The 26,034-nt window shown below is 41.1% G+C and overlaps 1 protein-coding gene across 6 annotated transcripts in view; it reads right to left on the reverse strand.

The window, feature by feature from the left end:
- Positions 1-26,034, reverse strand: part of LOC113173007 (neurobeachin-like) — a 174,735-nt gene that overhangs the window by 68,611 nt on the left and 80,090 nt on the right. For 5 of the 6 annotated variants that reach the window (XM_026376260.1, XM_026376233.1, XM_026376252.1 and 2 more), the window contains 8 exons: positions 25,204-25,633; positions 21,451-21,608; positions 20,063-20,186; positions 18,287-18,414; positions 14,349-14,410; positions 10,348-10,412; positions 8,442-8,550; positions 6,277-6,443 (listed from right to left, as the gene is read on the reverse strand). In XM_026376260.1, the coding sequence (XP_026232045.1) occupies positions 6,277-6,443; positions 8,442-8,550; positions 10,348-10,412; positions 14,349-14,410; positions 18,287-18,414; positions 20,063-20,186; positions 21,451-21,608; positions 25,204-25,633 (1,243 nt within the window). Of the gene's footprint in view, positions 1-6,276; positions 6,444-8,441; positions 8,551-10,347; positions 10,413-14,348; positions 14,411-18,286; positions 18,415-19,200; positions 19,321-20,062; positions 20,187-21,450; positions 21,609-25,203; positions 25,634-26,034 lie in introns of all 6 variants that reach the window. The other variant, XM_026376270.1, reaches the window with a different exon arrangement.

Genomic DNA, 26,034 nt, shown 5'->3' on the forward strand with positions numbered 1-26,034 from the left:
AGCCACCAGACTGCAAAACCATGTTCTAAACGAATGGTGGGAATTGAGGAACAAGGCAGACTCATATAAGACTCCAAACCATGCAGTGTAATTGTACTTGGCAAGTCTGTGCACCTATTTTTGCCAATTTAATATAGTGCAAAAGCTAACAACTGAGCCCACATTTTTCATGCATCTGCAGACAATACACTTTGAGTATAGGTGATAAAACACAATTTCTGCTGCAGAGTCATTAATAGAAGGTTGGTCCTCTGTATTGTCTGTGTAACAACAACAAATTGTCCATCCAGCAGCATTTTTTATCAGGCACTACTGACTCAAGACTTCCTTATTTTCCACATTAAATGTGTCTGGCTTCATGACAATCATAAAGAATGGCTATGGGCCGGCCTCCTAGAAGCTGGCAAAATTTATTAGTTCCGTCACCCATCAATCACACAAATGGATTTCAAACCGCATTTTAAAAGCTAATTTTCCAGCACTGATAACCTACAGGAAACAGGAGCACCATTATTTATGGATGCTTTCAGACGTGCTAAGTGCGGTAGGATAATTGTGCACGAGGACTATCATCTATTCATCGCTCTTGGAAATGGGTATTTAAAGAACATCTTTCCTCAAGGAGCTGGTGTTGTTGAAGTTTTTGAGGTGCCAGATCTAACACCCCAGTCTAGAGGGAGTGGATTTTGTTTGTAAAAGGAAATGGAAAGCTGACAGGCATAATTCAAAATAAGCTGGGGAGGAAAAGAAAATAAAAGGAATGATAACAGTTGTATAGGAAACATTATTATGGAAAAAAGAGATATTTTTGACAGCTGACAAGGGCTCATATTGGATTAGAGGGTGACATATTCTTGCTACCGTCATATTTACACTCCTGGGACCCCATTTATTTACTCATATTTTGTCTGATTATTTGGAGAATTGTACCTTTGTTTGAGTAAATGTGGGAAAGAAAACTTAAGTTGCTACTTGGTTAAAAAACTTAAGCTGTAAAGATTTTAGTTTGAATCAGTGAAAGACGACATAAATGTTTAGCAGACATCTTCCAACGAAATTAAATCTTTGCAATTGCAGAAAATATTTGAGTCCACCCATGAAATCTGGAGTCAAAAGCAATAGATGTATTTAACTTAAAGTAGAATGACTCACTGAAAAATATACCGAGCTGGATTTAAGGAGGATGAGGATCTCAAGGGTAGAGATTTCCTTTTCATTGTATTTATGCTGGAGATTTGTATGCAGCGGTGCAGAGGAAGGACAGGGACATGCTGATTGAATAAAACACCATTATACTCCTTTTAAAAGCTTCCATTGGTGACATGAGTCGAGGGTAATTATAATAAATACCAGTAATCAGTGACAATTCTATTCAAAGGCGAAGCGACTGGTTTCTATCACACACACACACACACACACACACACACACACACACACTGAACACATGTCAGTTTTTAGTGAACTGTTGAGGACAAGTGGTCTTTTCTTTGGTTTTCAGTCGTCCTAACAGACTTTGAATTACAAAGTCCATGAGGAATTTGTTTCAAATGCTAGTGCTGCTGCATTTAAGGTTGGTAAATAAAGAAATAATACAAATAAAATAGAAGATCAATAGAAAATAAGCAAAATAAGTACATTTAATTCAGAAACGTAAGAAAAATAATGTATTTGACCAAACAGCCTTACCTCACCAAACCAGTTTGTGATCCTATAGATATGCAGATCTGCACTGATAGGGATTCCACATCATGAAAACCATTGTGTGACCAGCACACACTTAAAAATTGAATATGAAACCATGCAAAAATATTGTCTGTCAACCAGTGCATTTTTTTGGTGAGCATTTTACCGCCACATTCTTCTACTTACTGCTCTATGTGCATCAAAAAGCGCTGACTGGCAACCATATGGTGACGAGCATTTCTCAGCTCACTGCTTTCAAAGTAACCCATAAACTAAGAAAAAAAAATACACAGTAATTTCCTCTATAAAAACACATCAAGTTTGATCATGCGTCTGTTGAATGGCAAGTGTTAAGTGACTGTATGGCTAACATCATGATTATATTATCGCAGAGGACTGGAAATGGCACACAAGACTTTCATCTCTTTAATTTCACCATCATCACTGCACTCAACACTGCTGCAGACACGAGGATACCAAGGTAAGATCCAAGTTATTGGATATGACTTTTCTTTTGTAGATTAAGAGATAGAGAACACACACACACACACAGAGGAGTGGGTATTGGACAAAGACGAAAGGGAAACAACACAGCAGCAACGATATTAACTCGAGGTCATCTGGTGTAATGAAGACAGACGTGACGCGATCACACGAGGGATGAGGAGCCACACTGTACTGTAGGTGAACTCCTCTGGATCACCGGCTTTCTGCATCCCCATCTTTCATCGGAAATGGGGCACATTGAGCCGATGCCCAGCTCAATTTCAACACCAGACGAAATTGATGATTGCGTGAATGGGCCTTTTTCCAGAGATAATTAGCACAGTGTGCAAGGTTAAGAGTGCCCCAAGGGGATATAGCCTGGTGTAAGTCAACAACAAATTCAAGTAGGGAGAATATCAGCTTGCAGGAACAAAGAGGCATAATGTTTAAATAAGATCTCATTAAATGAACACAACAAAAAACACCACTCACTGTTTATATTGGGACTGCATTATAGTGAACCCTCTCTCGATAAGGAATGGAAAAATGAATGAGGGTTTGCAGAGGGCTGGGATGAGTAGCACCAAAACTCAAAAATGGGCACCCCACCTAGAGATACATTAATAGTATTGTGATTTCTTGATGAATCCCATTTTTATACAACAGAATACATTAATTACATTAATTACAGGAATAGTAGCATTTACACAAAAGTAGCACACAGATGCATATTTTACACCTGTGGACGTAAAAAAGAATAATATTTTGGAGCTATTACTGGCATACTAAACTGATTTTTGTTTATACTATCAGACTAGCAACGACCTTGGCCTTTCTTTTCTGCCCCAAAGGGGTCATCAAAATCCTATGAGGCTATTAGGCTCTCTCAAGGTGCACGCCCCCCCTTGTGCTGGAGGACTTCTATTAGAATTGATATCCCTTTCATGCGAGACCAAATAGTCCAGGCACATCGTGAGTAAAAAGGTTCATTCCATCACAAAGTTATTATCCACGGGCGGATTGTTACCATTCATCACGAGTGAGCGATGAAACTCACTGTTAGTCAAGGGAAACGGCTGTTTCACTGCCATGCCGCAGATCAATATATGCCGCCATTTCCTTTCTCTCCACTGCTACAAAAAAGTAATTATACAAAAGAAATGTTGACAATCAATAGACTAGTCAGGTAAGGTTAAGGTCTGCAGTGGGGGCCAGCGGAGGCTCCTCCGTCAGCTGTCACTGATGCTGCTGAGGTGAACATGGACATCGTGTGGGAACCAGGAGAGGTCTGTCTTCTTCAGCCCCCTTTACATTTCTGTTAGGCTGCTGGTGTCGAAACAATTAGTACCTGAGATGTGCTGGTGAATGAACGGAGGCAGTAGAAAGTAGGTCAGGGTGTATGAGATTGGCTACAGCACATCAGTATACACCAGTAAAATGCAAGAAAACACTCAAATTATGCCTCTAAATTTAATAATACAGTAAATAATAAACCTGCAAACTCAACACTGTGTAATTCTATTGTTTGAAGACGTACAGATTTTTGTTGAGTGAACCAACTCCACTGTAGGAGACCTGCAGGATGAGAAGGAATGTGTAGGATCGTCACAGTAAGTTGGTCCTGTGCTGCAAAAATGGCAGACATTATTTTTCAATGAATTCGTCAGCCTAGCCTTGACATCTACTTTCACTTTAGACGAGTCTGAACTTTATAATCCACTGGCAGGGTTCATAGGTCAACAGCAGAGGGGACTAGAGGGCAGAGAAAATCACTCTCTCCCTGGAAAAAACTCTGACATCCAATTTTCAACTTGATTTATCAGTGTAAAGCTAAAATTGATAGTGTGTCATTACTGGGCAGGGAGCTGTCTTGGAGAGATGTATCAAAGCCTCCTCATTTTGATTTAGCACGGCGGATCAATACAACCCTATACTGTTTCAATTTGAGGAGTATTGATTTTCCCCTGCTGACTCTATACAGGGGGACATTCATCATCAAGCTAGCATACAGAATGATCCAACAGGCCACCACAGGGTCTGATCTGCTTATTCTTCACCCAGATCACATGACTGCAAAGCAGCTGTTTTCAAGCACTGCACACATTACTTCCTTGTCGCAAGCTGTTGGTAAATGTTCTGCAACACAATCTCTTATACTGGTGTCCACAAAGAGACAGGTAACCTGCAGATGTGTGGACCTCAGACAAAAATGTCCAGGTGGTTTTATATAAATATATAAAAGAACAAAAGAAGAATCACTGGTAAAATAAAAAATATAAACACAAAGGACTTTAGATTAGTTTGTAGTGTTCTGCCTGCTGAACAATACATTTGTTTATAATATGTTCTACACAAATGATAAATAACCTCCGGCATGTCTCTGGGCAGAACTTAGGAGGAAAAGGCAAAGCAATTTGTGTGTATGAGGTGAAAACAAACATTAACTACTAAAGTATCTCTCTCTCGTTCACACACACACTCACACACAGACACGCACACCCACACATAACAGACAGCCACCTCAAAATGCTTGAGGGCTTTATATTTTACAAGAGCAGCATAAATGGGAAAGTTAATGTAGCATTGAATAAGACTAAGCTGCTGAACTGCAACACTGCCTTGAGCTTGTGAGCATATTGCATCATTTTTCTTCACCAGCAGGTTACCATTAAATTTGAATTTGTTGGAAGTTTTGTGGTATCATTTACAATGCACCCACGCTCAATAACCTTTTGTTTCAATGCAAATGCTTTGCCTCTGAGAGGGGCTCCATAAATATTTGAACAAGAGCCCAGAATTCAATCCAATAGATTTTGTCATAGCCTGCTAAGGTTCAGTCAGTTTTATGAAAATCTGCCCTGAATACTGTAACCTTCTCAAGCACAGTCCTACAAAAACAATGTTTCTGAAGGTAATCACAACAATTACTGGCCCCTTTAAACATGTGCAAAAAAAAAAGGGAGTGAATAATGAAAAAAATCAAGTATTTATAAGTATTCATATGAAATGAAAAATAAAAACCTGCATAATCTGGCACGAATCCAGTCAAAAACCAACCAAATGTAGCTGTTTATGACATTCGCCCTTTTTTGTGGAAACTTTTACATTGCTCCAAGTTAAGGACATAAAATCTAGTCGTAAAAAGTAATTACTGTACGCTGCCTAAAATATTTCACTTGACAATGATAAACATGGTTCAAGATATGCAACAAACCTAATTTCAGCAAACATGGTTGAAACATCTGCATTGTATTTTCTAAATGTAATAACAAAAACCAAAGCTACTGTTTGAGCAAAGAAGCTCCAATTGTTTTGGCACATCAGCAGTGGTGGGTTGAACAAAAGGGGGAGACCTTCCCTCCAGAGCCTGGTCTTGCAGAATGCAGCTAACAACGCAATTAGCCAGTATTTGTGTTAGTGGTTGTACATTTATTCTTTTACTGTACATTTGGTTATTTTATTGATCCTCTGATTTTCTATGACAGACAGACTACACTGCAGCTTCACCTGCAAACCTCAGCTGTTACACGAACATAACAAAAGATGAATAATCCAGTTCTCTGCTCGTAGCTCAGCACAAAATGCAAACAGTTTGTCCTAACGCCGCTGTTTGCCTAATCAAGCTCTTGATCCCTGCACTCCACTCTGTATTTGTGGAACCATGTGGATGAAGGCGAGAGGTGGGAGTCAGAGCAGGAGAGCCGGCGGTTATTTTGACAGGGCCCATGGGGAAGTCTGCAACTACCACCAGGTGCGGGACTGTGTTACTGAGAGGATCAATGAATGCCTGGACAACACTGCAGGAACACCCCACCCCCCGCTTCTTCTACCCCACTATGTCGGACAACTGGCCAATCAGCTGTCCCCAGGGGATTAAGCCACTCCACAATATAATTGCGTTTGCTGACCCGACTGCTGGCCCTATCGGATCCTGGGAAAATAGCATTAACTGGTGGTCCTAGCCCATCACTGCAGAGTTTTGCGAACAGGTAACATTTGTCTGCTAGCTTGGACCTGACATTGAGCGGCTATGGTTCATATTATACACTTAACGTGGCCCATGTTGGTCTGAACCTGCTCTTCATATCTCCAAGGGTAAGGGCTTACCTCTGGGCCAGGGTCCCCCAGGCACCATGCTTGTTGGTGAGGATGTTGACAATTTTCTGCTTTAGCTGGTTGGCCGTCACGTGGTCTCTGTGTTTAGCAGCACTGATCAGATGGTCACACATCTTTTCTTCTTCTTTTCTGTCCGCGGCATATTGGGCACAGTTGGACTGATATGGGGTCAGGGTCAGGGTTCAAAAGGAAGAAAGAAAAACATAGAATGAAGCTCATTATATATGAACAGCTCTATGTACAGTATGCACTGGCAAAAATGATGTTTGACACTGCACTAATAGCATTTGAGAATGTTTTACTTGAATAAAGGCAGAATAATATATACCCTCTAATGGAGCATTTGTCACACTGAAGAATGTTATGGCTTCATTCAACACACTTGAGTGCATAAAGATATTAGTGGACAGCTGAGAGATATATTTCTGCTCCCTTGAAAGTTTGTAGTAAATCATGGCGAGCACATGAAGGTCCATTCCCTAACTGTGTACAGATGAGGCTCCCTGCTAGGAAGCTGTGGATGGGGCTATTAAGGGAGAAGGAAAATACTCTAATAGATCCACAGAGAATATAGCATCAAGATACACAATCATAGCAATTGGTTGTTTACACATGAAACATCAATTTCAAGGATTATGTTATTGTTACATTATATAGTCATGGTGTAAAATGTAAATATGCAGCCAACATCATAAATATTACTGATTTCATAGTTCAAATAATGTTTAATTAAATATTTAGGAACATACAAATAAAGAATGATTAAAAAAGAATAAAAATAATTTGGCCAAATAATGAAAAACGTCCATGTTGGTTTCAAATCCGTTTCCTGAAGTCAGAGCAACTCTCTTAGTGTTTAAAGTGGCTAAAAGTAATCTAGAAGAGCACATCTGACTCCGTCGTCTAAAACAAGATTGTCTTACTATGCCACCCTGGGGAAACTCTTGCTAATATTCAAAATCTAATTTGCTAACAGAGGCTGGAAGTTAATTGAATCTCCTGCTTAATATTTGAATTCTGTCAGATATTATACTTCAACATATTCTTCATAAGGCAGATAACTCAATCTCTCCTCGTCACCTTATATTACCATGTGATGCTGTGACAAATATCAAATGTTATTTATCACTTTAAACTATATGACGCTTCGCCCTGACACCAACTTAATTGTAAAAATGTCTTATCTGCGTCGTGAATCTTCAATCTTGGAGAGTGGGTAATAAAGTAACGTCAGACCTAGATGAAAAGTGTAGGCTGTCGGGAGTTGGCAGATAGAACGGATGGGGCCAGGTACACTTCCCCCTTCCCCTGACATTGCATATATAGCCGTCTATTCCAGTTTATCTAGCAGGTCAAGGATCCTCAAGAACTGTATATCAGGCAGCTGTTTGAGGATGGCTGCTTTTCCCAGATAAGAAACTCATCACTCGTCACATGCACAAGCTGCTAACAGAGGTGGCGGAAGTATGTGTGTGTGTGTGCTTTGTGCTATTACACACACACACACACACATACAGTATGTGTTTGTATATACATATGCAGTATATGTGTAAATCTTATGACAATTTCACAGTATCTATCACAGGGTTGTTTTTACAGTACAATTTATTAAGACTTTCAACATTTATTTGCACCATGTCGTCTTTTGCTGAGCTGACTAGCTTATACTACAAAATACAACAGCCATCATTTTCTTTACTTTCTATACAAGCAACAGTTAGATTAAATAAAAGCTTAACACTCATTACTACCATTAATATTCACAAACTGCTTAAACCCCTGAAATAGGAGCGGTGTGTGAATGTGGGTGGGCTAAACACACACTCAGGAGGTTATCCCCTGCACTGGTCGGCAGAAGCTCATATCAAAATCCAAAATTAATATCGCTGGTATATCCCTTTGCTACAAGTAATTGAATTCCTTTATGAAAAATCGTAAATGTGAAGCCTTAATACTCATGAGGCCACAGAGGGACGTGATTACTGAGCAGCACATTAATGGCCGTTTCATGCTAATAGGATTTGTTTCGAGTTTGTTAGAAGACTGACTAAAATACACAGACGATAACTCTTGTACAGTTTTGTTCAGGATTTATCAGTAGTGTGACTCTGCTGACATCGAATTTCAAGCGCAACAAGGAATCGCATAGTTTCTACCTCAAACTCTGCGTGTTTGTGGACGTCCTCTGCTCTCTGTCTGTTCAGGATGAACTCAGCTTCGTTGGCGACCCGAACTATGTGGTCCTTCATGGCATGACAGAGCAACCTTCAAACAAGAACATGCACATAATTAATTAGGAAATATTAATATTAATTAACATAAAAATCTTGTCCAAAGACACTCCTAAGGAAAGAGCAAGGTTAAGGCAAATATGGTCCGTCAGCACCCCGCAATATACTGCTTGACTAGTAAACACCATCATTTGTCTGTGTTATGTTGTAAGGATGCAGGTCAGAGACGGATCCCTTTGTGGCATTAAGAAGGGAGTGGGGTGTCATTAGACCACTGAAGCCTGTCTGGCACCTTCCCGATTGACCGAGCATCCCTTTCCAGTGACCAGAACATCAACCCAGGCCTTGCAAATGCTGAGTCTGGTGGTAGACAACTATTCACGTTCACATTTAAATTCCAGTATCTTTAATAATTGAAAACACCCTTGCCATTGTGTGTAGATTACATGCCATTTTACACACCATTAGGCTAGCTTTGTTTTAATTAAAGCAGCCCCTGTTCCTCTCCAGTGCTTGATACAGATTGTAATTTCCCTCCTGTCCCAAAGAGAGGCAGTAATCCTGAGGCGGCATTCATCAGCTGTTATCGTCTCTTTAACTGTTGACAAGCACTCATTAATAGACAGTCTTTCACCGTTCAAAGGAAGAGGCTGACAACGCCAAGCTTTGTTTTGAAACCAAAAATAGATGAGAAAGCAAGCTATGCAAGTTCTCTACCAAACATCTGTGTTAAGATTCCAAACACAATCAATACAACTATTCACACTCACAGAAATGTGGTTTTCATAGACTGGCACATAAAACTCCTTAAAGTCCCATAACTGCAAATGTGGCATAAATGAAAAGATAAACAGTTTTTAGAGAAATTAAGAAAGAGCTTTAGATGCGTTATGTTTATTTGTCAATTAGCGGATTGTGTTACAAACAATTCTACATTGAGTGCTCTATTTGTTAGTTAGTTAGATGATAAACATTGTGATGTGATGTGTGCAGCTTTTACATTAAGGCCTGTACTTGTACATACTGCCAACACAGATGCTCCTCTGTTCTCTTACATGAACGATATATTACACATTTAGTCATACTACAGAGAAGCAATGTTAATAATTTAATAAAATTACCAGGCAAGTTCATTAACATCATGGCATTTTACAGTTTGCAGCTCGGCGTTAAAGCAGCTGCATCATAAAACACAGGAACAGCTTTCAATGACCCGCTCTATGCGTTGTTGCACATACAGCAGACATGTCTCTGTCAGCCACACCTTGTAATGTAAAGAGATTTACTAGCTACCTCTAGCTCTGTCTAGTTAGAGAGAGCAGGTGTGCAGAGACTTGAGTAAAACTGGAAAATTATGTATCCGTCAGCAGCACCCTGGACAGCGCCGTGTGGCCCTACTGACTGAAGCTCTTTGTTCCAGGGCCAGTGGGGGACTCAGAGAGGCCTAGCTGGGCTGAGGCAAGAGCCTGGGCATAAAGAATGCCCGGCCAGATGGGTCAGCAGATGGGCAAGGAGGCTGAGCCGCCCCTGATCTGCTCTACGAAAAATCCTGAGTCTGACCACACCCAAAGTTGAGAAGAGGGAGGGAGACAGACCCAAAGTAAAAGAGAGGCTGACTGCACTCTAGTGTTGATATTCCTACTTCATTCAGTTGCCACAATCTTATTTACTTTTATCCCCAACAAAGAGGGTCAAGAGGTTTAGAGCTTATCTACAACCTGCCACTTAGTCCAATAACCAGAAAAAAAAAATAGAGAATACACTTACTGATAACAAAGGGATAAATAAACTTTGATTTAACTTTGTGTATTACAGTGATAAGATTCATTACCTTCCTTCGTTGATGAGCTCAATGAAGGCCAGGCCAGCGTTCTTCTGAATGGAGTTCTGCCATTCCTGCAAAAAAGTTTACGATCTGTTACTCAAAATACTCTGCATGTTTTGGTTTTGTAAAAGGTTTGGAAATAAAAACAATATAATTACATCCATTTATTAATATTAGATGTGGGTTGAAGAAATAAATGTAGTATGTCAGAGTGACTAGTTTATTCCCCCACAGAAATCAGAGGCAGCGAAGCTAAAGTTAACTCTAAACAAAAAAGCACTTTCTCACACGGCTTTGCAAAGCACACCAAATGTTTTAATGGCACAGTATCAAAAGACCCTTTTGATCCAAAGATGCACGACAGGAATCGCATTTCACCATCCATATTGCATATTTCAACTGTAATTTAGATTACATTTGATGGCTTGTAATTCAAGTAGGTAAAGAAAGCATTAAGTTCATATATCCTTTGAGGGAAAAAAGTGATGAAGGCTATAAAAAACTGAAATCCTGCACCGCATGTGTGACCATCCTTTTCCTCCTCTGTGAAAAGATCTGTAAACACAGGAGAGATGTAATTGTGGGATGAAACTGTATCCTCTCACTTAAATACAGCCATTTCCTCCGTCCCTTACAGTGACAGATTACTGAGTAGGCTCAGTGAGCCCTGCAGTGTGCGCCTGGAAGAGATCCGAGCCCTGGGTCAGAGTGCCAGCACTTGCTGTCTCACAACATGCTCTGGAAATGATTAAAAAGCAGTTTGAGAGCGCGCCTTTCACTGTGGGAAATTCAGCTCTCCTGTCCCCTTACTGAGGTGCAAATGGAAGAGAAAACAGAGAAGCCTGCAGTTCAAAAGAAGAGGGAAAACAGAAGAAAATGAAAACCTCTGCAGTCCTGAGACTACTTATGTATCTACAACTCAAGGCTTTTCACATATATTATCAGCTTTTGAATGTGATTGTGCATTTAAAGGTTGCAGTCAGTCGATATTGTAGTTTCTAATAGAAGGAGGATACTGTATTAGGAAATATAATCTGTAGCTGTCCATGCAAAACAGCGATATACTGTTCACTTTGTGTTCTGTGTCAATGTCTGAACAAGGTAAGCAGCATTTGTTACGTGTAACACCAGAATAACTGACACTGACATTATTATGTATGGGCATGTGTTTTTGTACACAGTTGTCTTGCCTGACACATACCGGTTCACGCAAGAGTACACAGTCTGACCCTACGATGCGTTAAGTCGTGGAGATGGTGCTGACAAACTGCTGAGCATCTGGTCTCCAAATGTTCCCAGTGACCCCCTTCTGCTGCTACAGTATCTGTCTGGAATAAGCTGTTTTTGATTTGGACAGGGATCATGTACAGCAGCCTTCTGAAGTTCCACTTGCTCCATGCTCACGTGACAAAAATAAATACGGAAATCAAGGCACATGTGACACTTGGGTGATGCCAGGAAAATGGCAGCAGGTCAGTGGAGTTATAGCATGAGCAAGTGAAATGTGCCATCTTATCTGACGTATGCTTGTTGACAGCTGAGATAGCACTTCAGAGGATCTTTCTTGTCTTTTTATTTTTTTTTTACTCAGAGATCAGAGCTCCCAGAGGAGGCTGCCTTTGATTGCAAAGATTTAAAAAGTTCTCTGCTGCCTATTTGAAGGGAATTAGACCTGACATGCACCTCCTTAAAAAAAAAGAGATGTGATCCTTGATGTAAATGCAGATCATAACCAGAGTGCAGCACCTCTGGCCAGTGGAAGTTTGTTCAGTAGCTTGAATATTATAATAAGCTGGGAATTAAAGTTATGTTAATTGAGTATTTGTCCTTTTAGGGACAGAAGAGAAACAGTTCCAAATTGTTGTTATGACTAATTCGTAAGCAAACACCTCCCTATTTGTCAGCAGCTATGGTCAACAGTAGCATTCTCTAGTTATGTTTCATAGTAAGTCCAATAGTTGCTCACTTTAAAGATTAGGTTTTGTTTCTATTAGTTGCCTGCTATGCAGCGTGTGATGTCCATATAAAGTTCATTTAACTGAGCTATGAAACAACAAAACTGAAGACTATCAACTTGAACTTGAAAACGCCACCACCTTCTTGTGGATCTCGACTCCCATCCCAGAGAACAGCTTGCTGGCCTTGAGAAGACTTTCTCTCCACCCACTTTCATCTTTCTGAAATTCAGCAGGGCACTAAGTATTTGTGGTGTTTCAATCCAACCTGTCAGTGTGCGGGAGCTTTTGCTTTTATCTGCTCTGCTTTGCTCTGTTATAGTCTCCACATCTGGAGGCCTTCAATCACTAAATCTCTGTGGCTCCACTCTAGATCCCCCCCTGTATGTTTAAGCTGTTACAAGAAACAGAGCTGCTTGACCTTTTCATTCAGCTGCCCAGGCTGAGGAGCGACACACAGTCTCTGCAGCCGTGGCCAGCTACACGATGATTGCGGTGATTAGTATGCATAAATAAGAAAAGGGAGATCATTAGCACTAATTTATTCATAAATCTGACAGGTCACAAAACAGACAGAGACTAAAGGTCGGCTAAGTGCCCTCCTTGCTGTCTTAAAACATTAATGTTGAAATATGTGAGGGATATGTTGAAGTTGGCATGTTTTAGTGATGTCAGCCAAAGCTCACCCTGCATCTAAGAAGACTTGCTGTGCTTTTTAACAGACGAGATGCAGCATCTGACCCTAAAGATAATATTTAGGAGTCCTTTACAATGTAAGTATCAATCAGAACAAACAGATTTGGTCATGATAAAACAGCTCAATATACAGTTTGTCTGCTGTGGCACCTACTGTAAAATAAGTCAGTGGAAAACAACAACAACTCTGTCGTTACAGTATTATTTTTAAATTATATTAGCTGCCAACATAAGTGCATTCATTACCGGTGGTGAAGTATAAGCATACAAAACAACGGCTCATCTCTATTTGTAGGACACCAAATTGTATGGTCCAGTTTCAAGGCCTCACTATCTAATCGATATCTCAGCCTGGGTTTCATCCCTGGAGCCCCTAATGCCAGGAACCTCTGGAGCCGCAGTAATGCTATCTGAGCAAAGGGGGTGGGGGGTGGACTCAGACCCTTAACAGCATGCTGACGGTCTCATCTGCAATAAATCCTAGAGCTGGAAAAAGCAACTTCCCGCACATACTCCAACAGAAAGGCAGTGCAAAAAGAGGCTGTCAAAACCTTCAAAAGAGCAACAGTAACTCAATTCTGGCTGCACCATTTATGCACATTTTTTGGAGGAAAGCCCCTGAATAATGGCCTCCATATAACAGAGGCTGACCTTCCTGCTGAAGAAGGCTTTGGACTGCAGATACCACGGAGCACAAATAGTGACAATCCACCTTCTCAAGGCTCTGTCCCTGCAGACTGGATCCACAAAGAGGCACCAAGTAATGGTTTCCTTATGGGTTCTTGGCGGAAGACTGATGGGCTGACAGAAGGTATGTTAAATATCTCCTGTTCTAACTGCTACATCGGGGCTTTGACCTTCTCTAAAACAAGGGCTTAACAAGAGATTCAGAGGGTCAGCTTGGAGGTGATCAGTCACTAGAAGCGTTGCATGAGGTGGGGCTCCTTTTCTGAAGCGGGTCCAGGAGTTAAAGCTCCGGGGTATAGTGAGAAAGAATGGATTATGAGCTGTTTGGTGCTACATGTTGTGTTATAGGTTTGACGATTCAAAGGAAAGCTGTGAAAAAGATTGTTCTTATTATGTGGTATAAAAGTGCTCTTTAGATTTAACCCAGCATTAACCATAAAAATATGAACTTATAAAATTTCAAAACCCATTTGTTTGCATTTTTGTCTGCAAAATGAAGTAAAATGTATATATTGCACAGTTTTCAGATGCAATGTATGCATTTGTCTTTGATTAAAAAAGGAGCATAGCAGGGGAACACAGAGCACACAGGGGTAAAAAGAGGGAACTGAACCTACAGAAAAAACAAAGAGATGCTGGGAAAACAAAAAAAGACAGAATAAAGCTCACCTGAGAACAAAGCAGCATGACGAGCTCCACCACTGATGTGCTGGACTTCATACACACTAGACCTGTGGAGACAAAGCAGACAAACAGAACAGATGTTATTCATGAAGGTTAGAACAAATGTTCAACAAAAAATATCGGTGTGCATATCTACTAGTTATTTATCATTTCTGTAACAGTACTATATAATATGAAAAAATGCTGTATACAATTTAACAAACACATGCTTTATAACAGCTGCACAAAACTTTTGGCAAATGTGTAAGACCCCAAATTGTGCTCTCAATTTGCCTGTCATAAAACTGTAAAAACTAATTTGCAATAATTGGCATCTGCACAGAATAGATGTATGCGCATATACAAGTAAACAGCCTCATCGCACACACACACTCACACACACACACACACACACACACACACACACAGACGTGAACACAGACATTCACAGCTTCTTCCCTCATCTCCGTTCTGTAGGCTGTGAGCTGCAGAAGCAGACAACTCTCTAATGAAACAAGAGCAGGTGTGAAAAGCTCATTTGCAGAAACAATGGCTGCAACTGGTGTTGTGTGCTGCACCTCCAGCTCTTTCTGCTGCACTTGGCGAGAACTATTAAAGGTGCAGTCATTAGTAAAGGGAAAGAAAGCAGCTCCCTAGGACTCATTAACAGTGGAACTCTGTGCTGCCACAGCTGCCATAGTGTCATTGATGACAGGGTGTCAAACTGAGGCAAAAACACCATTTTCTTAATCTATGATTCCAGTTAACATTTTTAGAAACAGTAGGAGGCACCTGCACAGTTTATCTTCTACAATATACATTTCATTATTTTATATATATATATATATATATATATATATTATGTTTTCACAATGACTAATTTTTAAAAATTACCACAAATTATCATGAAGCAGTCTGCTAATACCAAAAGATGGCTCTGTAGATGATATATAGGTAGATCTATGAGAGGTAGACAATTGCTGCCCCAATACTGAAACATTCAATAGACAAAGTTTTGCTTGAGTGAATAATTTAACGCAGAATCCCAGATATTCAGAACACAGGATTGATCCTGTGGCTGCTGCTTCACCAACCTTGTCTATTCATGAGTGGAGACTGTCCAAGGGAGCGTACTGTAAATTCTCTGAGAGGATGTGACCCTTCTCTTGTACACAGAGTGCCATGGCTGACCTCTTGTTATAGCAGTGACATGCCGAGCCATAAGTCAGTCCAGTGTGACACAGGAGTCAGGTGGCCAACTGACCCTGGCCTTGTGCTGGTAGACAAACTAAATGCATTCTATTTAAACATGGCCTGCCAGTCCTTTTCCTGTAAACAGGGCAGGGTTAAGGCAAGGGTGAATGTGGCATTGTGGGGCGATGTGCCGGCAGACTAGGCCACTCAAGGGACAGCAAGAAGCAGGCGGCAGGCATCACAACAGCAGCAGTGTTCACACACAGGCCTAACTCACCAACTCCAAGTGTAAAGCTCAGGGTGCACTCAACATAATTGCTGTAGTGACCAAATGTCTGCAGGGGGATGAAGGAATAGAGTGAGGCAAAGGGGCACACAGGGCACAGGAGGGCTTGACCTCCGGCAATCTAAGGAGTGATGGATGGCTGGTAATTACTGGTAAATGGAGCGCCTTTGCACTACAGCACAGTATTTCAACTGTGAGCCTGGGAAGGACAAGGAAGAAAAGGAGAAATAAAGGAAGAAACAACAAAATCAGCTCCGCCATTTGGACAAACACAGCTGCAACAGGGACAGACCGCAGTGCCTCAATAACGGTAAAGATTTAAAGTGGATGAGCGAAATCTGTGCATTTGTTTCGTCTGATAAATCTGATCTAATCCATGTCAGGCTGGACTCTTCACAGACCCAGACAGGGTTAAACATGTCTGGTGAAGAGTGCCGAGGCCTGAGCTGTCCATCTCCGACCTTGTTTGTGAGGTTACACTCTCGGCTCGGCACTGGTTTGTCAGCTTGGTCAGTCTGCTGACAGACTTTGAGTGAAAGGGTAACAGACATATTCACACTTGTCAAGGATATGCTACCTGATTTTTCATTCCTTTCCCCTGAGAGGAGAAAGGAGTTGCCACAGGCACGTGTTCATGGCACACCCACATGTCTATATGTAGTGTATGCATTATGTATAGAGGTAAAACTGCCTGTTGGCAAATTGTCTCCATTACTACAACTTTAAATGTGCTTTTAAAGGCTTCCTTTACCAGTTTCCAGCTGGTTTCCTATGGCTCAAATTTGAGGACAACATGTACGTCAAACAGCCACAACATTAAAACCTTCATGGACTAATCTGCAGCTACGCAGCCCAGTGTGTATTTAACAGAAAGGCACTGTTTGTCTTCACAGCTGTTGCTCATAGCCATCACAAAGTCGTTCAGATTTGTATGCTTGTCCATTTTTTCCTTCTTCCAAAACATCAAGTTCAAGAACTTGACAGGTGCCACTGTAACAAAATAATCAGTGAACATGTCGGTGGTTTGAATCCTGTGTCTGACTGAAACAACAACAACAGTGTCAACTATAATATCTGATTTATTCATTATAATGTTCAGTACAGTTTTTGGAATAAACATATGTGTAATACCTTTTTAAGGTGACTGGTAGTACAGTATAAACAGCATCCAAGTAAACTATGCTCAGGAAAGTGGACACATGTCAGAGAACATCTTTCAGGAAGGGTTTTAATAAAGCCACAGGAGTCCATTCTTTCAGGGTGCAGTCATTCTCTGAACAGTCTTCTGAAACTAATAACGGATAAGCTTACAGTTCAAAGTTAAAAGACGACTCTGGAAGTGAGGAAAGGCATAGATATGATTGACGTTTGTGCAAACAGTAATTTAAAAGACCGGTGGCCACACTCTGTGCATGCGCAGACAAATGTCTGCAGATACACAGTCACAGTCGTGACTGGAGGGGCTGATTCACTCGTCTAGCCATCACAGTTTTGCCTTTGTCAAAGTTACTGTGCTTATGAATACAGTCCAAAACAACCCAGAGAAATAGAGTGGTGCAGCACACATGCGCAGGCAGAGAGTCCCTGAGGTTAGGCACAAGTGGAGAGGCTGCCAACCTGAAGCCTAAGAAAGGCACTGGAAACCTTCATACAACCACCAGGAAATAAGAAAAGAGCCCAGAAGGAGAGCAGCAGAGGGTTCACACAAACACAGAGTACAACTGAACCTTTGAGCACGACCCTTTGCATGTAAATACAGAATCTACTTCTGTAATGCATAAAATTATGAAGGCTATTACAGTGAAGAAATTAATCCTGAAGGCAATGCTGATTCTAGGTTTTATAATATAATACTTTCATAAGCATCTATACATCATTTTCTTTTACATTTGAGTGGCTTTGGATTGAAGCAGAAAAAGGGGTCACTGTTTCCATTTTACTTTCTTCAATCTCCAAATAGTCAAACAAAAATCAGTCCCCATAAGTTCAATATAAATAAAAAATAAAAAACCCATAGCAACGGGGTGGGTTAGAAATGCAATGTTAGTTAAGAAACATTTTTCCTAAAACTATTACTAATAGGAGTCCATCAATTATTTTAACATTTATTTTAAAATTACTTTTGATGTTAAAATATTGATGTTTAAAAATACCGCATCTAGAAATAATTTTAAAAAAGTGATTCATAAAGAAATTAAGACACACACACACACACACACACACACACACACACACACACACACACACACACACACACACACACACACACCAAGCTAAATAAAAGGAAAGCAGACTTAATCAGACTGTGATGTCCCCCCAGCTTGTGTGCAGCTCCTGTCAGCACCTACCACTGTGTTTGAATCAGTCAATAATGCAGTGGAGTAAATACAGTAGTAAAATGATGGGGACAGGACTCTTTACAGAGGGTTGTGAATACACAAATCTCACTACACAGCATCTGTACCTTCTATGAGCAGCTCTTGACCATGGCTGCCCAGCAGGGTGCGTGATAGAAAAGGTGCAAAGTCCACAAAGATCTCTCTCAGCAGGGGCGCCACCTTCTCCAGCGCCCTCTCCAGCTTTGTGGTGATGCTGTCGATGAGAACACATCAAAAGAGAGTCACATAAAGAAATCAGAGATCCGAATTAAAATGAAAGGGAAGAGATTAGAGAAAGAAGGAGTGAGAGCCTCACAACTAACAGCAGTTAGTGTGTAGCCAGACTGTCCAGAGTCCTGGTGGGTGAAGAGGGCAACAAACACATTTCAGAGGATGCAAACCAACCCGGGTATCCGTGACAGTATAGTTGCTTTCAGTGGAGATGTCAATAACAGAATATGTTGTGTTGTTAAAGGCCACATGAACAGTTTTTTTAATTCAAAGAGGATTTCTTCCCAGTTGTTCGCATTCTTTGTTGTGACATGTTACCAGACTTGCACATGGGATCACAGTTGTTCAACACTGCAGAGGGAAGTTCCTTATCTTCGACACACTCACTACATGCTGCCTGACATTATCCAAGCATCTCTGGGAAACCGTGAGCTGGAGTCATGCAGCCATACAACGCAGAGTGTATACGAGCAGAGATACGACTCAAGCTGCAACATATCTCTGTGCTCCTACGTATGTGTACACACACACAGATACTAGGCAACATGAGGAGAGCTGAAGCTTGTTTTCCCAGCTAAAGCAGCAGGACAGAGAAAAGCACAGATAGAAGTAAAGAAGGAGAGAAGATAGGACAGGTTTACTTTAGGTTTTGCATGGGTGTGGAGTGTAATCTGCTCTCCAGTGCCCTGGGAAAACATAGCAGAGGGATGACAGACTACCACAAAAGCAGTGTGCAGAGGATCTGGGTGGCTAAGGTAAATGCCCTTGCCTAAGACACTGGCCTGCACCTCTGGAGGCTGCCTCTAATCCTGTCAAGGAGCTAAAGGGTGTGAGCTTAGGAGGTGTCAGTCCCTGGCGTGGTGGACATTGGTCCACTTCACAAAAGGCACTGAAACAGAGAGAAAAGAAAGAACAGGCAGTTTCCTTCACATTGTTTAGTCACTTAAGGAGCGTGCTCATGAGCTATTTATGAAATTATAATTAGAAAATATGTAATTACAATCGGTATTATTGGCTATTTTTCAGGAGACTGCAGCAGGCGATTCAGCCTGTGTGTTTCTTCATCATTTAAAATATAAGTTGGACATGGGCAGGCCCTGCAGCGAGATAGCACTATCATTGACTTCACAGTTACGCTAAGTGATGTCGGTTCCTGCTGCCATGGCAACCAAATCTCTATTCCTCTTGCAGAACACACCGCGGCAAAGAGAAAGAGAGAGAGCGAGAGAGAGACACCCCAAGAGAAAGACCTGGGCTCTCAGCAGTCACTGGGAGAGCAGGACTAAACACGTCTGTCACAAACTATTAGAGCAAGTGAAGAAGACGAGTCAAGGTCACAACAAGATAGATACACACACAGAGAAATACGCAAACACGCATAGAGAAGTCCGTTTGTCCACATGCTGACATAGTGTTCACATAAAACACCTCAGTTTTATTTGTGTTTCTTTATTTTTACTACAAGCAGAAAATGTTTTTATCAAATCGAATGTTTGCTACGAGTGAGTAGAATCTAACAAGTATCAATCAATTCAGATCAGGTAAAACCACTGAGTTCAAAGGAATAAAAACTGTGACATTATTAACATCTGAAATACAGATATGGGTAAACAGAGAGGGCTGCGAATTACCTCATGTTTTCCACTGAGTCTTCAGGCATGGGGGCCACTGTCTGTACAGCAGGCAGGTTTTTACTGGTGGCTCCGTTGACAAAACTGGAGGAAGAGGAAGTAGTCGGGGGTGCATCTGCGGGTCCTGCAGAAAAGATAACCAGACACATGCAACATTAGCGCAGTGTAAAACGTATTATAATTATTAATTATTAAAGGGTTACATTTAAAAAAAAAAGGTGCTTTAGTGTTGTGAAGGATTAAATGTAATATTGAATCTTAAAACATGTTGACTGAAATTCTATTTTAGTGTTACCTCCAAAGGCTGTAAATTTATGTACAGACGGAAACAATTTAGAGAAGAAGAATGGAAAGTTGTAAAACTGGCCGCAATGTGGCTCATGACAGTAAAGTACAGCCATCAGCAAAAATTCAAACAAATGAAAACCTGGTAACAGTGTCAAACTGGCCAGAGGCAGCATGTGGAACTATTCTGCTTACGAGGATGACAAAGATGAAGAATCAACCGAGCTATCGAAACAACATGAGCATCAAATATTTACATAATCCACAAAGGTTCAGTGTCAAAGACAGGTTAGGATATCTTGACAACAATAATTCAGAGGTGAGCATTGGGTCACGTGTTCTCACAAGCCAAAGCATAAAATCATTATGACCGTCCATGTGAGAGGTTAAAACGAGTAAGTGAGATCATGGGGCCTGGGTGAGCGCCTGTGGCTTTAGCTGAAAGCACACTTTGACTTGGATACATTTCTCACATTCCTGCAGAGCGGCTCGCAGAGACATTTTTATTTTGTTTAGCTTTTTCAATGGAGCGCATAAAAAAAAGGTGTTGGAGCCCCTAATGGTTTTTGGTGTTAAGTGGGTCCCTCCAGGGGCCCGGACTAGGAGGCCTGTGGTGAAACCAGTTTAACACAGCAGAGCCACAAGAGAGGCAACGTGACAGCAGGGCGATGGAGAGGGGCGTGCAGTGAATTAAGCAGGAATACACATTGTACCATGATGCCATGAAGAAATTGAGTTTTACTATTAAAACGGATCTTGTTTACTGATATGACGCAGGCTGATGAAACAGAGTTGTGTGATTTGGTTGCTTCAGGAGGAATACTAGAGGGTGAAGGAGTGGTTTCTATTTGCTCATGCATAGAGGTAGGTAAACAGGGCCATCTAGTGGTAACATCAAGGGTCTGCACCAGCATATGTCATCACGTGTTCCGATGGAGGAAAAACACTTTTTTTCTATTGTTAGACCAGACTCAGCCATTAAGATGAATAGTAATTACTCAATTTATGCACAAACTCCTGAAAGTACTCTTGTTACAATAGCTAGGCTTAATGTAGGATTTTAATGGTGCCAATATATTTCAGTAATCTTATGGATGACCTACCCATTGTGTTTATCATGCTTTTAGAGGACGTTGATGCAGCAGCAAAGCTACTGGGGGTGCCGCCAGCTGTTAGCCCACCAGAGGTGCTGCTGCCACTTCCCACTGTGTTAACTGCTACACTGCCAGAGGAGGTTTTCTTCACAGGTACCACAACACTCCTACAGAAAAAAAACACACACACAAACAGTACATTTGATTCACACATTACACAAAAATGATTCTCATGAACGCTGGATGCTGAGTTACTTACTGGAGGTGGTGGATAGGTACTGTGGAGCAAGACACCCAAACCATAACAGCTTCATGCTGCTGCAGCAACTGCAGATACTAACTTTACTCTCAAATAGTGAAAACTTCATAGAACTATTCATATATTCTGACTCACAGCATTGATGTAAGATGTAAAACAAATAAGTAACTATTAGTAAATCCAGAAAAGGAGGCAGAAAGACCCTCAACTTCTGTCCCTTCTTTATTTTCTTCTAAAATATGTGAACACGTTTTATTTCAAGTTTACAGTAGTGTTTAAGTTTGATGTTTATCATCTACAGCGTACTGTTAGTCAAGACACGATCTGATCTGTAACTCCATCTTCTAGGATAACATGTGCAATCCAAACACACACACATACACACACAAACAAGAGGGCAAAGTAAATAAACCTGAGGGCAAAAGGCCAGTCAGCCAGCTACTACACTTTCCCTTACATCTGCTCTTGCCACCAGCGGCACTCTGGTCTGCTCATAATTCTAAAAACGTACCCAGACCTAATGAGAGGCTCTCCACCAGCAACTTGTTGGTTACTGACATGCAACTGCATAGACGCCGCCTGACAGAAGGAACTGCTGCTTAATGAGCATGAGATCCAGTCTTTCTGTCTGGCATTTGCTCTGTACACACATCTGGCGGATATACATGAACTCTACATAGCATGTAGATACATTTTCGATTTTTCGTATAAATAAATCATTTTATTGTAATTATTTATTTATAAATAAGTAAAAACAGGATGGTTGAGATACAAGAGACGACAAAATGAACCAACCAACTACAACCACATGAAGTTTTATTTATAGAAGCTCTTGTACAAAATATCACAAGGTGCTAAAAGAGAAGAGGCCAGAGCTCATGAATGAAACATGAAGAAAAGCTTGTGCAAGCATTGAGAGAAAGTTACACTTATGACCTCGTGTAACCGTGCAGGAGAGCGCAGACACACCAGTAACTCACCAGACCTCTGCTCACATGCAATGTGATTGGGCCAGGATTAAAGATGATGCAGTGAACTTGGCCCTGCAAGAGCTCCCTGACAGGAAAGAGAAGGAAAGCTTGTTCTTATGAGGTCTGCCGTTGGCCTTTGGGTTTGTGAGGGTGCCAGATAACGTCTTCTCCAATCTCCTGCAGTTACTCTGGGTGACAAAGGCCAGACCTTTGCTCTGTCACGAGCTAAGCCTGCTGTCATCTGAAGCAAATCTCCAGAAATCCCCCCTCAACAAAACAACACAGACTTTTACTGTTTTATGTTGTTATTATACACCCACAGACCATCCAAATGAAACATGCTGAACTCAATGAAAAACAAATCGAACTTTGTCTAGATATAGTTCAGGCTTTTAGGTAATTTATCTTGCATTCTTTTCTATAGTACAACTGATTTCCCAGAATGATCAAAGCTATTTTCTCTACTTTACCTCTGTGGATAAAATATGCAAATAGGGTCTTGGCACATAGTTGGTCACATAATGTAACTAGCAGGTACTGCAATACCAAAATTAGTAGCAAAATAACATTTCTGAAATTTAGCAGATGAAAATCAATCACACAGGACAGAAAGAGAGAGTCAGAGAAAAACTAGAAAGCTTGCTGAAATATTAATACCTCCAGAAATGCAGCTGTGCTCTGAACAACACTGATGACAAGTATCATTTATTTAGTAGATCTCTGTGCTGCTCTCCTCTGTGAAATCTCATTGACACGTATCAGAACATCAGTAGCGCGTTTTCATTGCAGGAATTGGGCGTGAATTTAATCTTGCTTTCTAAATGTCTCCCTCGCTCACATCTTCTAGTGGCCTAGCATTAGATCTACACAATGTTGATAAAATATCAGCTTCTTTTAATGAATAATTCATTATCTGAGTGCTCATAAATCATGTATAGATTATCTAGTGTAAATTTTTTTTTAATAGGATTGTCTTAATTGAGTTGCAGAGAATAAAGCAAGGTTTAATCTTGGAATGAATATTAATAAGATCTGCAGCTGATGGAGATGACTGCAGTGTACAGCATAAACTAAAAATGTTTCTTTCATAAATCCAACAGACAGAATCTAATCTAATACTGCTTTATCAGAAAGACAAGAATAGTTAGAGGAAATGTACTTACAATTAACTCGGAAATTCGATTAATAACAATTAGCATTGCTCTCCATCATACGGAGAAACAATTTGTAAGGACAGATACTGTATATCTCACAGAGTCCATTTGGATAGTTTTTGGGAAGGAGAGGGAGATAAGAAGGAAGTTACTCAAGTATTTCTGTACTGTACTCCCATCTGGTCTAATGGAAATCTGAATGTCGAGTCGTTTAAACCCCTCTACCTTAGCTCTAGCAGAGGTGCTTCTGTGACGACGGCCCCTGTGCGCTCCACTTTAAGCCATTTTTACCCTCCTTTTTCCTTTTTGATGTTGTCACCCCCAATCTATCTAATCCCTGACAGACAAATGAAAGGCCTGTCCATGGCTGGCAGTTCATTTCACTGGCAGGTGGCAAACAATTAGACACAGCAAATAGAGGCTGGAGGGGGAGTGACATGAAAAGCATGAGACAAAGTTGTATATGTGGTCAGGAGGGTTTGTGTGAAAGCATTTCAAAAATAATACACTTTGCCGTGGTGACTCATTTCAGGCTGCCAGTTCCCATTATGGGTGTGAGTGGTGAGGGCGACAGGCCTGGTCGCGGTGTGGCGTGAGGCCGCTTCTGTTTAATCTGTCATCAACGCCCTGGAGACCCCCAACCTCTCAGCTGTCCTCTCTGCACATACTCCTCCGTCTTCTCCCCTATTCATCAGGGTCACTTCAGCAGCAGCATGCATGCATTAGAAAGAAGGGAGGCACCATTGTTCCGTGTGACTCACTGTTTCCTCTCTGGACTCGGGCTGTGACTATGCAGACGCACAAAACCCGACCAAATCAGCACAGGAAGAGTTTTGTCTGCGCTTAACCAACTCAAATTATTCTCAATATAATTATGATTTTTAAAACTTTCTGAAACATAGGAGACAGGGATCGGGGGGGAGCGGAAGCTTAAAATCCCCGTAGGAGCACATTTGTAAACTTCTAAATCTAGACAGATTACTGTGTGGTTTTATCTAATCCAGGAATGTAAATAAACCACAGCAGTGCCACAGCGCTTCAGGGACCGTTTCAAACACAGGAATTCCATTAAATGGGGCATGAGTACAATACAAGTAGCCTGTAATGAATAATGTGTCACACGCTACTTAGAAAGCATTTGTGGTACCTGGATAACTCACACACACTAAAGCAGATTAAATGTCCACTGTGATGGATGTGACAGTTCAACAGAGCATATTATCTGATTACCATTCTGTAAAGGAATAACTGGAAACCAATGGATGTAAAAATGTAAAAGATTATCCAGAAAGCAATAGTTCACTGTACATTATTTGAATTCAATGGACTAAAACATGCAAATGGCGATTCAGTCTACCAACCGTTGACACTAACTCACCTGTCAAATGAGTGAAACTGCATGGGCAGCATGGCCTGGGCCTTGGCAGCAGGGTCTGCATAGGCCACGGGATCCAGCCCAGCCTCCATGCCCTCCACTGGAGCTGCCACCAGACTCTTCAGAATCTCCTTGACATTGATGCCCTTGTTGGGCTGACTAACACTGATGATGGAGGAGGGTGGTTTCAGCAGCTCCACGCCGGGTGATTCAGCTAGACTCTCCTGGGACTTCTTCACCTCTGAGGACAGCGTAGATATGAGTTCACTCATAGCATCTGGTCCTCCGGCACTGTGGTCCAGGTCAGACCCGTTAAGGATGCTGGCGACCTGCTCCTCACCGATCCCAGAGTCTGTGTGGGGAAGAGCATTCTCCATGTGGAGATCTTCCGATGGTGCAAGATGAACTCTGCTGTCAAATTCCAGCGGTGTCTCTGGCGAACAGACATACACACAGAAAATAAGGATTGAGAGGAAGAGACTGGTTATTGAGATAAAAATATATGTAGTTAATAATTTCAGATACATACAATCAGCCGTTCTGTGTCTTATTAAATTGAAAACATGTATTTGAAAAGAATTAAAAAATCATTTGATACCAATAGCAATAAATAAAACTGCATTCCAACGCTAGCTTTACATTCACAGCCAGAGTATATCGAGCATGTGTAGATAGAGCCATGTGCCAGCACAGCTTCTTAGATCTCCTTCCAGAATCTCTGATCCTCTGTTGAGATTATCTCTCTGTTATTCTCCTTCTATGTTAATAAAACATTAATCCTTTTCTTCGGCTCGCTCCTGCCTAAAGCCTTAGTAGAGAAATCTATTCCACTGA

Source organism: Anabas testudineus, chromosome 13 (genome assembly GCF_900324465.2).
Source record: "Anabas testudineus chromosome 13, fAnaTes1.2, whole genome shotgun sequence".
Lineage (NCBI taxonomy): Eukaryota > Metazoa > Chordata > Actinopteri > Anabantiformes > Anabantidae > Anabas > Anabas testudineus.